The sequence below is a fragment of the Cherax quadricarinatus genome, chromosome 23 (genome assembly GCF_038502225.1).
Source record: "Cherax quadricarinatus isolate ZL_2023a chromosome 23, ASM3850222v1, whole genome shotgun sequence".
NCBI lineage: Eukaryota > Metazoa > Arthropoda > Malacostraca > Decapoda > Parastacidae > Cherax > Cherax quadricarinatus.
The window spans coordinates 15,575,766-15,590,410 of NC_091314.1; the positions used below are offsets into that span (position 1 = coordinate 15,575,766).

The window sequence follows — 14,645 nt, forward strand, 5'->3', positions numbered from 1 at the left end:
CACTCTGAAAATCCCAGAGTGTTCAAGAAAAACAGTGTCGTCAAGAGTAAATTGTGTGTGATGTGGAGGGCAAACAGTAAGGCATGGGTCACAAGGGACATTTTCTTTGATTGGTTCTATGACGTCTTTGGCCCCAGTGTGAAAAAATACCTCCTGGAAAATAAATTGGAACTCGAGTGCCTCCTGGTAATGGACAATGCTCCTGCTCATCCTCCAGACTTGGAAGAGCGAATGGTGCTGGAGTTTTGTTTAATCAAAGTGAAGTTTATGCCTCCTAATACCACTCCTCTCCTCCAGCCCATGGACCAGCAGGTCATTTCAAATTTCAAAAAACTGTACACCAAAAGTGCTTTGAAGTGACCCCAGACACTGAATTGACCCTAACAGAGTTCTGGAAAGATCACTTCAATATCCTCAGTTGCATAAACCTTATAGATAAGGCTTGGGAGGGAGTCACTTCCAGGATTTTGAACTCTGCTTGGAGAAAATTGTGGACAGAATGTGTACAAGAGAGGGATTTTGAAGGGTTTGGGGCTGACCCTGAGGAGCCTATGCCGGTTGTGGAAAGTATTATGGCATTGGGGAATTCCATGGGGTTGGATGTGAGTTTGGAGAATGTGGAAGAGTTGGTGAAGGACCACGATGAAGAGCTAACCACTACAGAGCTGCAAGACCCTCATGTGCCATGTGCAACACCAACAGACCACAACTCAGGAATTTGCTTCAGAGGAGGAGGAAGAGAGATGGAGGAAGTTGCATTCTTCAATGATTAAGGACATTTGTACAATGTGGACAAAGATGCAAGCATTTATGAACATCACCCTGACACAGCTGTTGCAGGCCATGCTGGCAACATCTACAATGACAATGTTGTGTCCCATTTTAAGGAAATCTTAAAGACACGCCAAAAACAGAGCTCTCTGGACAGATGTTTTGTGCAACAGGGGTCCAGTGACTCTCAAGCTGGTCCTAGTGGCATTAAAAAACAAAGAAGGGAAATAACCCTGGAAAAGGACTTTTTACCTGAAGTCTTTATGGAAGGGGATTTCCCTTCCAAACAATAGTACACCTCCATTCTCTCCCCTCCTCCCGTCTCATCACTCATCAATAAGTCTTCAATAAAGGCAAGTGTCATTTTAGTAATGTTTTACTCAGTATGTCTCATTGTTTTCTGTGTAGGGAAATGTATATTTCATGTAAAAAAATTATTTTGTTTAATACTTTTGGGTGTCTGGAATGGATTAATTGGATTTCCATTATTTCTTATGGGGAAAATTAATTTGGAATAAGTCAGATTCGGGATAAGTCACTCTCTCTAGAATTACGTTATTCTGGGGTCCACTGTATTAGATTGGTTAGTACTGGCGTGTAACATTTTGTGAGATCCTTTGTTATTAGACCCATTCTGTACTATTTTTTGTATAGATGTTTTTTTTATCAATAGATTTGAGGATGCTGTTTGTAAGCCAGGGGCTGTTTAGTCTCTTTGCTGTGATCTGCTTACATTTATTGGGTAATGCATGTTATAGAGTTTTTTTTTTTTTGTATAAAAATATTAACACATTCATCAGTATCTAAATTGTCTGCCTGCTCATTTTTTTCAGTGAGTGTCACTAAATGCTGAAATAAAGTTATTGACAGATGACTCGTCATGTAGTCGGAATGTGATCTTAGTTGTGTCCTTGGGCACTACACAAGTTGGTTATGAGAAAGATGGGATAGTGGTCAGTGGTGTTATCTGTGATTATGCCTACTTTTAACAGGGATATAGTGTTTGTTCAGATATGGTCTACTAGTGAGGCATTTGTGTTAGTGATTCTTGTAGGTTTTGTTATTGTTTGTAGAAGTAAGCAGCTGTTCATAGTGTTTGTGAATTCAGTCACTTGTGGGTCATGGTCATGGATGATATTTATGTTTAAGTCCCCTATAAGTATTGGGTGGTGTTCATTCATTTCAGCGCTAGATATTATGTTTCTTAGTTTTTCACTAAAAGAGTTAATATTGGAGTGAGGAACTCTGTAAATTGCTCTGACTGTTAGAGGTTTTGTAAGGTCTTTGAATTTAAATTTAGCAAAGGTATATTCACCATGCTCATCCCTTGTGCAAGTAGAATTTATACACTCTGGTTCATCAGATTAGTATATAGCTGTTCCACCTCCTAATTGATCTGGCCTACAATTGTGTATGGCTGTGTAGCCAGGTATAGAATAGATGTTTGTAACATCATGTTTTAGCCATGTTTCAGTGAGAGTAATGATGGGTGTACTGACATTTAGAAAATTCACTAGTGCCTGGAGATCATCATAGTGCTTGCAAGGGTATAACACTCATAAAACAAGGGTATAACACTTGTAAAACAAGGGTATAACACTCATAAAACAAGGGTATAACATTCATAAAATGAGGGTATAACACTCATAAAACAAGGGTATAACACTCATAAAACAGGGGTATAACACTTATAAAAAATGGTATAACAATGGACCCATCTCTGGTAGACAGATATTTTTAAAACTGTATTAAATAATAAGAAATAAATATGAAATATTATTGTCCCAGTCCCCATCTCAAATTATTATATGGGCTCTCATGGAAAAACTAGATTTGTTTAATGTAAAAAAATGCCTTTTACATATGGGAAATTACCATCCTGGTTTGCATCTCAAGTTATAGCATGGAATCTTATGGGAAAATTAAATTCACTTGACATAATTTTTGCTTAAAGAATGATTCTTATGGCCTCTATCTTGGTCGTTAAGTGAGGGATGCCTGTATATTGTGTGTACACACACACACACATCTGCCATATAAGTCGAACTTGTGAGTTTGGCCTATTCAACAATGCCATGTTCTGTCAAATAGCCAACATGAAAACTCTTCTGTGCATAACTCTGCTATTTTTAATCCGAGCCTAACAAAAAAAAAATACATATTATAGATTTTAAATAATACAAAATAAATGTAAACTGATCCATGATATACATATATAGCAGAATTTAGCTAAAAACCTACGTTAGTTTAAGTGAGGTGTCTAGGTTATTTTTTGTCCAAAAATAAAAGTGTATCATTGTCAATTAAAAAATTGCTATCTGTACAATAATTTTTTGGAAAAGTATAATTTTTAAGGGAGTTCGGCCTACTCAGCAAGTTTGGCTTTTTAGGCACAAATATATACCTACACACTAGTCTAGGTATACTTAACCTAGAAAAACATTCATTTAGGCACAATATTATAATAGTTTTCAGTAAAGTATAATAATCTCTAAAGTTTTTAATAAATGTTTAGAAAAATGAACAGGAACTCAAACTGTGGTCCATGCATATAGATCCCAATGCTGTAACCATTCAGCCATTGAATGTACCTCAATCAATAGTCAATCTGTAATTATATCTTGTTCAACTTGTCTGTAGTTGAGTCAGGTGTAGGGAAGGGAGCCATCCATATTAAGTGAAATATAGTTAACACCAGTTCTTATCAGGTGGGAATTGTAGGCAGGACTGGAGCAGGAAAATCCTCGCTCACCTTGGCCCTCTTCCGCCTCATAGAAGCCGCCGGAGGTTACATAGACATTGATGGCATCAACATTGCCAAGATTGGTCTTCATGACTTAAGAGGTCACATCAGCATTATACCTCAGGTGTGTTCTGCTACAGTCTCTTTTGAGTCATATGACTATCACTTAGTTGTAGCCTGCCTTGGTCTGTCTTGAGTCATATCATTATCACCTAACAGTGTCCTGCCTCGGTCTGTCTTGAGTCATTTCATTATCACCTACCAAATAGGGAAGAAATGTGAATACATGTTGGTATGGAGAGATAAAATGCTGAGAATATAGTAACATTATCTCTGTCTTCCTTCCCTCACCCTAAACCCTTTCCTTCCTCTAAATTCCTCTACCCTATAATCCTTCCTTCCCCTAAGCTCCTTCCTCTCCCTAAATCCCATCCTCTTCCTAAATCTCTTCCACTCTGTAAATGCTTCTTTTCCCTTCTCTCCCCTCAACCACTTCTCTCCTAAACCAATTGTTCGGTCTCCTTACCTCACACTTCCAACCCTCACACCACCTCCTACCCTCGTTTTCTTTCTCTTGTGAACCACCACCTACCCTGCAGGACCCAGTGCTGTTCAGTGGCACACTGCGGATGAACCTGGACCCCTTTGGTGTACATAGTGATGCAGAACTCTGGAAAGTCCTGGAACTAGCGCACCTCAAGCAATACATCGCCAGTCAGCCACATGGGCTTAACAACATTGTTGATGAGGATGGTTCCAACTTCAGGTGCATCTCATCTTTCAAATTTACATCCTAACCAAGCAGGAAACCAAGTTCCACACTGTTTTTTCATAAACCACTTTTTTCTTTATTTTTCCAGTTGTATTTAGTTTTCTGTACTTACTGCTTGCCTCATTTGTGTAGGCATAATGAAGAGTTTTCTGGTAATTTTTCATGGTGAGTGGAAACTTGCTTCCTGCAAATAATGACTTTCCTAAAAGATGGTTAATTATCTGGGAACAACCTCACATGAGACTCCAGTCCCTCAAAATATAGTAGCCTCAAGAGGGAACAATTTACTATGGATCATGTTAGAGCGATCTAGAATTCCTCATAGCATAATATTTATTATAATATTTATTTGAATAGTACTACTTAGTCATTAGTTATGGAATATTACACCCTCCTTTATTATAGTCTTACCAAAAATATGCTAAACATACTGTACATACTTGAAATTTTGATAAAAAATTTTAGCTGAATGGCAAAGTTTTCAGAGTTTGATCTCAAATATTTTTTTTATAGAATTGTTTCCAAAGTATTTATGGTTTATGAACAGTGTGGGTCAGAGACAGCTGGTGTGCCTGGCTAGAGCTTTGCTACGCAACTCTCGTGTGTTAGTGTTGGATGAGGCCACTGCAGCCGTCGACCTGGAGACTGACCAGCTCATCCAGAACACAATTCGGTCACAGTTTGCTGACTGCACAGTTCTTACTATAGCCCACCGCCTCAACACAATAATGGATTATGACAGGTGGGTAGCCATACAACTTAATGGAGCTACCTGTATCTGTTAACCATATAGTATTATTCTTAACCCTTTCAGGGTTGGTGCCATATTAGGACGGCTTATGCACCAGGGTTGGTGCTGTACTAGTACGCATAAATTCTAGTGGCCTGAAATTAAGCAGGAAACAGATGGTATGCCATGATGTGAGAGAATGGGTCTCCATGGTCAGTGTGTTCAGTACAAAAAAAAAATCGGGGACCCAGTGGTGCATTGTGGGAAAGCCATTTTATTACACCTTGTTCACCATGTCTAGCGCTAAGAAACTCCTCACTCCTCGGCTAATTGGGGCTCTTTTGTTTCCAAGTGACAGTTCAAACACAGATGGAAGTGTCAGTGAAGTTGAATTTCATGGTTTTGAGGAGTTTGTGACCAAAAGCAATGCCCAGGAAGCCTGAAGGAAGGAAGGAAGTAGGAAGATAGGAAGCAAGGGAGGAAGGAAGGAAGGAAGAGATGAGAGGAAGGAAGGAAGAAAGGAAGAGAAAAATTTTGGAGTTAAACAAGTTAAGAAAGCCTAGGGAATGTACGGATTTGTCAGTTAAAAACAGAGTAGGGGAGTTACTAGATGGGGAGAGGGAGGTATTAGGTAGATGGCGAGAATATTTTGAGGAACTTTTAAATGTTGAGGAAGAAGGAGGCAGTAATTTCATGCACTGGCCAGGGAGGTATACCATCTTTTAGGAGTGAAGAAGAGCAGAATGTAAGTGTGGGGGAGGTACGCGAGGCATTACATAGAATGAAAGGGGGTAAAGCGGCTGGAACTGATGAGATCATGACAGAAATGCTAAAAGCAGGGGGGGATATAGTGTTGGAGTGGTTGGTACTTTTGTTCAATAAATGTATGAAAGAGGGGAAGGTACCTAGGGATTGGCGGAGAGCATGTATAGTCCCTTTATATAAAGGGAAGGGGGACAAAAGAGATAGCAAAAATTATAGAGGAATAAGTTTACTGAGTATACCAGGAAAAGTGTAAGGTAGGGTTATAATTGAAAGAATTAGAGGTAAGACAGAATGTAGGATTGTGGATGAGCAAGGAGGTTTCAGAGTGGGTAGGGGATGTGTAGATCAAGTGTTTACATTGAAGCACATACGTGAACAGTATTTAGATAAAGGTAGGGAAGTTTTCATTGCATTTATGGATTTAGGAAAGGCATATGATAGAGTGGATAGGGGAGCAATGTGGCAGATGTTGCAAGTATATGGAATAGGTGGTAAGTTATTAAATGCTGTAAAGAGTTTTTATGGGGATAGTGAGGCTCAGGTTAGGGTGTGTAGAAGAGAGGGAGACTACTTCCCGGTAAAAGTAGGTCTTAGACAGGGATGTGTAATGTCACCATGGTTGTTTAATATATTTATAGATGGGGTTGTAAAGGAAGTAAATGCTAGGGTGTTCAGGAGATGGGTGGGATTAAATTATGGGGAATCAAATACAAAATGGGAATTGACACAGTTACTTTTTGCTGATGATACTGTGCTTATGGGAGATTCTAAAGAAAAATTGCAAAGGTTAGTGGATGAGTTTGGGAGTGTGTGTAAAGGTAAAAAGTTGAAAGTGAACATAGAAAAGAGTAAGGTGATGAGGGTGTCAAATGATTTAGATAAAGAAAAATTGGATATCAAATTGGGGAGGAGTAGTATGGAAGAAGTGAATGTTTTCAGATACTTGGGAGTTGATGTGTCGGCGGATAGATTTATGAAGGATGAGGTTAATCATAGAATTGATAAGGGAAAAAGGTGAGTGGTGCATTGAGGTATATGTGGAGTCAAAAAACATTATCTATGGAGGCAAAGAAGGGAATATATGAAAGTATAGTAGTACCAACACTCTTATATGGGTGTGAAGCTTGGGTGGTAAATGCAGCAGCGAGGAGGTGGTTGGAGGCAGTGGAGATGACCTGTCTAAGGGCACTGTGTGGTGTAAATATTATGCAGAAAATTCAGAGTGTGGAAATTAGGAGAAGGTGTGGAGTTAATAAAAGTATTAGTCAGAGGGCTGAAGAGGGGTTGTTGAGGTGGTTTGGTCATTTAGAGAGAATGGATCAAAGTAGAATGACATGGAAAGCATTTAAATCTGTAGGAGAAGGAAGTTGGGGTAGGGGTCATCCTCGAAAAGGTTGGAAGGAAGGGGTAAGGGAGGTTTTGTGGGTGAGGGGCATGGACTTCCAGCAGGTGTGCATGAGCGTGTTCGATAGGAGTGAATGGAGACGAATGGTATTTGAGACCTGACGATCTCTTGGACTGTGAGCAGGGTAATATTTAGTGAAGGGATTCAGGGAAACTGGTTATTTTTATATAGCCGGACTTGAGTCCTGGAAATGGGAAGTACAGTGCCTGCACTCTAAAGGAGGGGTTTTGGGATATTAGCAGTTTGGAGGGATATGTTGTGTATCTTTATACGTATATGCTTCTAAACTGTTGTGCTCTGAGCACCTCTGCAAAAACAGTGATTATGTGTGAGTGAGGTGAAAGTGTTGAATGATGATGAAAGTATTTTCTTTTTGGGGATTTTCTTTCTTTTTGGGTCACCCTGCCTCGGTGGAAGACGGCCGACTTGTTGAAAAAAAATATATATATATAATATACAGTGGACCCCCGCATAACGATATTAATCCGTTCCTGAGAGCTCATTGTTATGCGAAATTATCGTTATGCGAATGAATTTTCCCCATAAGAAATAATGGAAATCAAATTAATCCGTGCAAGACACCCCAAAGTATGAAAAAAAAAACATTTTTACCACATGAAATATTAATTTTAATACACACAAACTGAAAAAGGCATGCACAATTACATGACACTTACCTTTATTGAAGATCTGGTGATGATTGATGGGATGGGAGGAGGAGAGAGTCTTAGTGTTTAGAAGGGGAATCCCCTTCCATTAAGACTTGAGGTGTCAAGTCCTTTTTCTGGGGTTACTTTCCTTCTTCTTTTAATGCCACTAGGACCAGCTTCAGAGTCACTGGACTTCTGTCGCACAACATATCTGTCCATAGTGGCCTGTACCTCTCATTCCTTTATGACTTCCCTAAAGTGTTTCACAACATTGTCAGTGTAATAGTCACCAGCACGGCTTGCAATAGCTGTGTGAGGGTGATTTTCATCCATAAAGGTTTGCACTTTCAGCCACATTGCACAGATTTCCTTAATCTTTGTAGTAGGCAACTTCTTCAATTTCTCTCTCCCCTCCTCCGAACCAGTTTCCTCAGGTCTGGCCTCTTGCTGTTGAAGTTGATCTAGCAGCTCATCAGTGGTTTGTTCTTCATTGTCCTCCTCCACCAACTCTTCCACATCATCCCCACTAACCTCCAACCCCAAGGACTTTCCCAATGCCACAATGGATTCCTCAACTGGCATACTCCTCTCAGGGTTAGCCTGAAACCCTTCAAAATCCCTTTGGTCTACACATTCTGGCCACAGTTTCTTCCAAGCAGAGTTCAAGGTCCTCTTAGTCACTCCCTCCCAAGCCTTACCTATAAGGTTTACACAATTGAGGATATTAAAGTGCTCTCTCCAAGACAAAGAAGCAATGCTTGCCCAGCCACCGTGGAGAGAAGACGTAGTCGTTCCTGCTCTTCAGCTGAGCAACTCTGAACACTATTGCTCGAGATTTTTCTTGGGTTATCCTGAGTAGTTCTTCACCAGAGCTGAGAGGAAACTTGCTTGCAGTCACTTCGAGCCCCATCCCATCAAGAGGGTAAGGCGGTGACTTGCTTGCTTGTTCACCCCTCTCATCCCCATCCCCCCATCCTTCCCCATCCTCCCCTCACCCAAACATCAACACTGGCCCACACACTAACACACTACATACATTGCTATCCTTCTGACTTTCCTATCTTCTTCTTTTTCGGCAACTTCGCTTTGGCGAGTTAACACAAGGCATTTTGACTATCCGGTAGCCTGTGTGGTTTTTTAAAATCCGGCCGATCTTTGCCTTGGGCCCTTTCCCCTCAGTACTCGAGGCTAGGCTATCTTAGGGGCTGACATTCATAAGTCAGCTGAAATAGGATGCTAGTATAACATTAAGGAAAGTTCCCTTTTTGTTAAGAAACTCCTCTGCCAGATGTTCCTTCCTAGACATCATGGCGAGGATACGAGTAAGATTACGTATTGATGGAAATCAAATGTCAATGAAAGAAATTCTAGCATGTATTTGCTCGAACTCAACTGTTGTTCCAGTGGATGTTTTTCAAACCCACGCTGGAGCAGTACTTCTCCTCTCTTCGGAAGAAGAGTTACTTCAACTGCTGAAGCATGATGTCCTTGAAAAACTGAAGACTTCTGGTGTTACCCCAGTTGCACCTGAGAGCTATCAAGCTCAGAGGACTGTGTTTGTTGCAAGAATCAACAGTTTCATGAAACATAGCACAGCGAATGAAATTGTTGAGGACTTTAATACAGAGAATTCTGAATTTAGGGCTGTAGAAGCACATAAATTCTCTAAACCAAACAACAACAAGGTAACCTTAAAGTTAATACTTGAGACACCTGAGGAGGCCAAACTTGTGTGTCAAAATGGCTTCAAATGTTTTGGCACCAGATGTACACCTGACCAAATCTCTCTTGAACGATTTGTCAGTGTGACACAATGTTTTAAGTGTTATGCCTTTGGTCATAACACCAACAAATGCAGTACTCAAGGGCAGATTTGTAGCATTTGCTCTGGCCAACATTCTTATCGAGATTGTAATAATAAAAATACACCCAAATGTGTCCTCTGCAATGGAAAACATCATGCTGTTTCTGCTATTTGTCCTGAAAGAAAAAAGGAAATGCAGAAAATTATTGAAGCCAAGAAACTGTCCACTTCTAAGAAGACCACTCCCCAGGCACCACCAACAATGTCCCAAACTTCCTTCCCAGCTCTGCCTGGATCAAGTGGGACTCCTCAGGTCTCTACCAATGGTTCCAATGTTTGGAATTCTGCCCCTCTTGGAGCGCCCCACCTACAATATACACAAACGCAACAACAAGGTTCAGTCTCATCTCCTATGTCTCAGGTATCCACAGCCAGGGATATGATGAGAGCACAACTAATGTATATGATGGCCAAAGACATAGCAGGTGGTGACATTCAGCTCTGCTCTCAGGTTTTAAATGATTTGTTAATGGCTAATGGGATCACTCCCATCACTATCCCAGAAAATGTGAAGGCTATTATGACCCAGCCTTCTCATAACAAGAAGTATGTACCCTACTCTACATCTAAAAATAAGCCTAAGTCATCCCTGGCCCAGGGATCGCCCACCTTGCATACCCAGGTTGTCAACTCCCCTCAACCTGATAAGTCAACACCTGAACATAACAATGCCCCAGAAATTGGTGCCTACTCTCCCGCTATTGAAGCTGATCCTGTCGAACAGGAACTTTCCCAGGGTAACTCACCTTGTCTACCTAATTTTCCCTTGGAGCCTCCACAGTCTCCCATTAACTCTCACGAGCCTCTGCTTCCTGTAACAGGGAATATCATACCTCAGTTTTCTGATGATGACTCTAACGATTCTAATGAGTCTGTTAATATTACCACCTCTAGTGAAGATGATGGCATTTTTAATACACAACATACTACGCAGAAGTTCCCTCCTCCCCTTGACGAGTCCAGCAGGGATAGTGTGGATAACAAACATGACATTACTTGCAGGCGTTCAGACCGCAGTACACGAGCGAAGTGCAAGAAATAATGGGGATTACAATTTTCCAACTTAATGTTCAACATTTCTTTAATAACCGTTACCTCCTTGAGGTTGAACTACATAATTACAATCCCGATGTTATACTCTTGAACGAGACAGCTGCAAGAGTTGATCAACATATTAAATTACATGGTTACTCTACTGTGGAGAAATCGAGAGGACCCTTTAGTGGTGTAGCCATCTTAGTTAAATTAGGCTATACAGTGGACCCCCGGTTAACGATATTTTTTCAATCCAGAAGTATGTTCAGGTGCCAGTACTGACCGAATTTGTTCCCATAAGGAATATTGTGAAGTAGATTAGTCCATTTCAGACCCCCAAACATACACGTACAAACGCACTTACATAAATACACTTACATAATTGGTCGCATTCGGAGGTGATCGTTATGCGGGGGTCCACTGTACTTTTAAAAATATTCATGTTGATGAAGATAACATTCTTGCAATAGAAATGACAACGTCTCATGGACAACTAGTGATAGGAACTGGATATTTTCCCCTGAGACAACAATACAGTGGACCCCCACATACCGATGGCACCACATAACGATTAATCCGCATACCGCTTGCTTTAATCGCAAAAATTTTGCCTCGCATACCGCTTAAAAACCCGCTCACCGATTTTCGTCCGAGACGTGTCCAATGTGCGCCCTCAGCCAGCCTCACATGTGCCGCCCGTGCCATTGTTTACCAGCCAGCCTCCGCGGTAACATCCAAGCATACAATCGGAATATTTCGTATTATTACAGTGTTTTCGGTGCTGTTTCTGGAAAATAAGTGACCATGGGCCCCAAGAAAGCTTCTAGTGCCAACCCTACACCAATAAGGGTGAGAATTCCAATAGAAATGAAGAAAGAGATCATTGATAAGTATGAAAGTGGAGTGCGTATCGCCGACCTGGTCAGGTTGTACAAGAAACCCCAATCAACCATCGCTACTATTGTGGGCACCAGAAAGGCAATCAAGGAAGCTGTTCTTGCCAAAGGTTTAACTGTGTTTTCGAAACAAAGATCGCAAGTGATGGAAGATGTTGAGAGACTCTTATTGGTGTGGATAAACGAAAAACAGATAGCAGGAGATAGCATCTCTCAAGTGATCATATGTGAAAAGGCTAGGAAGTTGCATGAAGATTTAATTAGAAAAATGCCTGCAACTAGTGGTAATGTGAGTGAATTTAAGGCCAGCAAAGGTTGGTTTGAGAGATTTAAGAATCGTAGTGGCATACATAGTATGATAAGGCATGGTGAGGCTGCCAGTTCGGACCACAAAGCGGCTGAAAAATATGCGCAGGAATTCAAGGAGTACATAGACAGTGAAGGACTGAAACCTGAACAAGTGTTTAATTGTGACGAAACAGGCCTGTTTTGGAAGAAAATGCCAAGCAGGACCTACATTACTCAGGAGGAAAAGGCACTCCCAGGACATAAGCCTATGAAAGACAGGCTTACTCTGTTGTCAATGGTCTCAATGCTCACACCCCACTTAGCCAGGCATGGAGGGACATAAATAGAATTAAGGGTAACAGAACTGGGCATATCATGCACTCTCATCCCTTACATAGGGCAAATGAGTTAGTCAGTGCTTGGGCTGCTACATCTAGCTATGACAATCTTCCCAGTACCACACAGGCAAAATTAAATGACAAATATGATGCAAGGAAGAGACTTGTTTGCTTTATGCTCAGCAAGGCAGATGACTGCAACATTCCTTTCACTAATTATGAACCTGATGCAGCACTAACTAAGGGCAACTCCACATGGCCTGGTGAGGATGGTATTACAACATACTCAGATTGCTGTGTCGAGTACCAGCAATCCATTACTTTAATTATATAACATGAGCTATGTAACTGGGGAGCTCCCTCAATCTTGGACCAACAGCCTCATCATTCCAATTCCTAACCCCAATCAACAAAATGCATTTCGCCCAATATCTCTTACTAGCTGCTTGTGTAAAACATTTGAGAGAATGATTCTTAATCGTCTCATGTACAGAATCAAACAATTTTTGTCTCCCCGGTTGCATGGTTTCATGCATGGAAGGAGCATGCATCATTGCATTACTACCTTTCTCACTCTGCACACTGACAGCTCATACACTACCTTCCTTGACCTTAAATCCGCGTTCGATGTAGCCAACCGACATGCAATCATTAGTGAACTTGCCAGAATGGATGTTGGAGGATGGCTTCTCCACTGGATTAAAGGCTACCTGTCCAACAGAAAGTCGTCTGTGTTGTTCCAGGGACATAGAAGTATAACTAAAGAATTTGAATTAGGAACCCCACAGGGAGATGCGCTCAGTCCCACACTATTCAATATTCTAATCAATGCCTTACTTAATGCTATGCCTAGCCAGCCCCATCATTATATGATTAGTTTTGCTGATGATATAATGATTCACACCACCGGATTCTCCAACACCCAAAACATCCTTAACCATGTACTAGCCTCGTGTCAGGACCTGGGTTTGATAATCTCTACTGATAAAACAAAGATACTCAATAGGCGTCCTCCTAAACAGAGAGGCACAGTTCGTCAGATCCAGTTGCATGATGGGTCTCTTCTAGAATATGTAAGCAGATACAGGTATCTAGGCTTTGAGGTTCCACTGCTTGGACCTGTTGTAACGAGACTTTGTCGCCAATACAAAGAAAGACTGAGAGCACTTAGAGTTGTGGCAGGGTTTCACCCCAGGTATGGTGCTAATGTTAAAATTGTGAAAATGATGTACCTTGCTTATATTAGATCATTGGTTGATTATGCTGCACCACTACTTGCTCTTGTGTCTGACTGGAAGCTTGGAGGGCTGGAAAAACTGCAGAACGAAGCAATGAGGATCATTTTAGGATGCCCTCGCACTGCCAAAATTTTAAATATGCAAAAAGAACTTGATATCCCAAGCATCAGAGATCGTGTTACTGAAAGAAATATCCTAATTGGGGTTAATATGCTCAGGCAAGCCCATTCAAACCCCTGCACAGAAGCCCTCCAAACTTTTCTCAGCACTGGTGAACACCCCTCCAGATGGATCAAAAAAACTGGTACCGACCTCCGCATGAATCAGATACATGATCTATGTCAAGTAAGGCAACAGTGTCACTTCTCCGCTACATGGGATATTACCCCATTCCAAACTACCATTCCTCCATTTCCCCCCACTTCTTAAGTCACAACCAAAACTTCACCTTGAAGCCAAACATGATGCCTTAAGCTGTATTGATAACTTAGTCACACAGCACACACTCTTGCAAATTATTTACGTTGATGGTTCTGTTCACCAATCCACTGGTGCAGTTGGTAGTGCTGCTGTTGTCATACAGAGTGATGGTTCTCTTAAAGAAATTGGAGCATGCATTAATAATTGGGCCACTACCCTTCAGACAGAACTGTTTGCCATACTCCTTGCACTCAAATGTGTCCATGTATCTAAGATTGACACTTTAATTGTAACTGATTCTCTGTCATCCATAAATGTTCTCAACTCATTAAGTATAAATTGTGGCATGCTTGTGTCAGAAGCCAGACATAGGTATGGTAAGATTATGGACAGTGGAGTCATAGTTCACATGCTGTAGATTCCATCTCACATTGGTCTTCAGATGCATGATAAAATGATAAATTGGCTAAGCTGTATCCTCTCAAAGAGGGGGTAGATTGCAATCTTGGCTTGTCAGTTAGCAGTTTGAGAATAATATGAAAAGAACTTCAACTGAATTTTATTGACTTAAGACTCAGGGAGATTGACACCAGTCAGTCCATCTGTCATCATTCTATCATGCAGGAGGAGCCACATGTCTATGGTGCATCCAACAAAATAAGCAGACTCTTGGATGTCACTACCGCCCAGCTCTGGCTGGGTTACAAGTATCTTTGGCAGGTTAAATCAC

General features: G+C 41.1%; 1 protein-coding gene across 5 annotated transcripts in view; it reads left to right on the plus strand.

Moving 5' to 3' along the window:
* The window catches only part of LOC128685730 (ATP-binding cassette sub-family C member 3-like), a 406,756-nt gene that overhangs the window by 374,390 nt on the left and 17,721 nt on the right, over positions 1-14,645 (plus strand). For all 5 annotated transcript variants that reach the window (XM_070087954.1, XM_070087953.1, XM_070087950.1 and 2 more), the window contains 3 exons: positions 3,480-3,638; positions 4,114-4,280; positions 4,834-5,028. In XM_070087954.1, the coding sequence (XP_069944055.1) occupies positions 3,480-3,638; positions 4,114-4,280; positions 4,834-5,028 (521 nt within the window). The remainder of the gene's footprint in view (positions 1-3,479; positions 3,639-4,113; positions 4,281-4,833; positions 5,029-14,645) is intronic.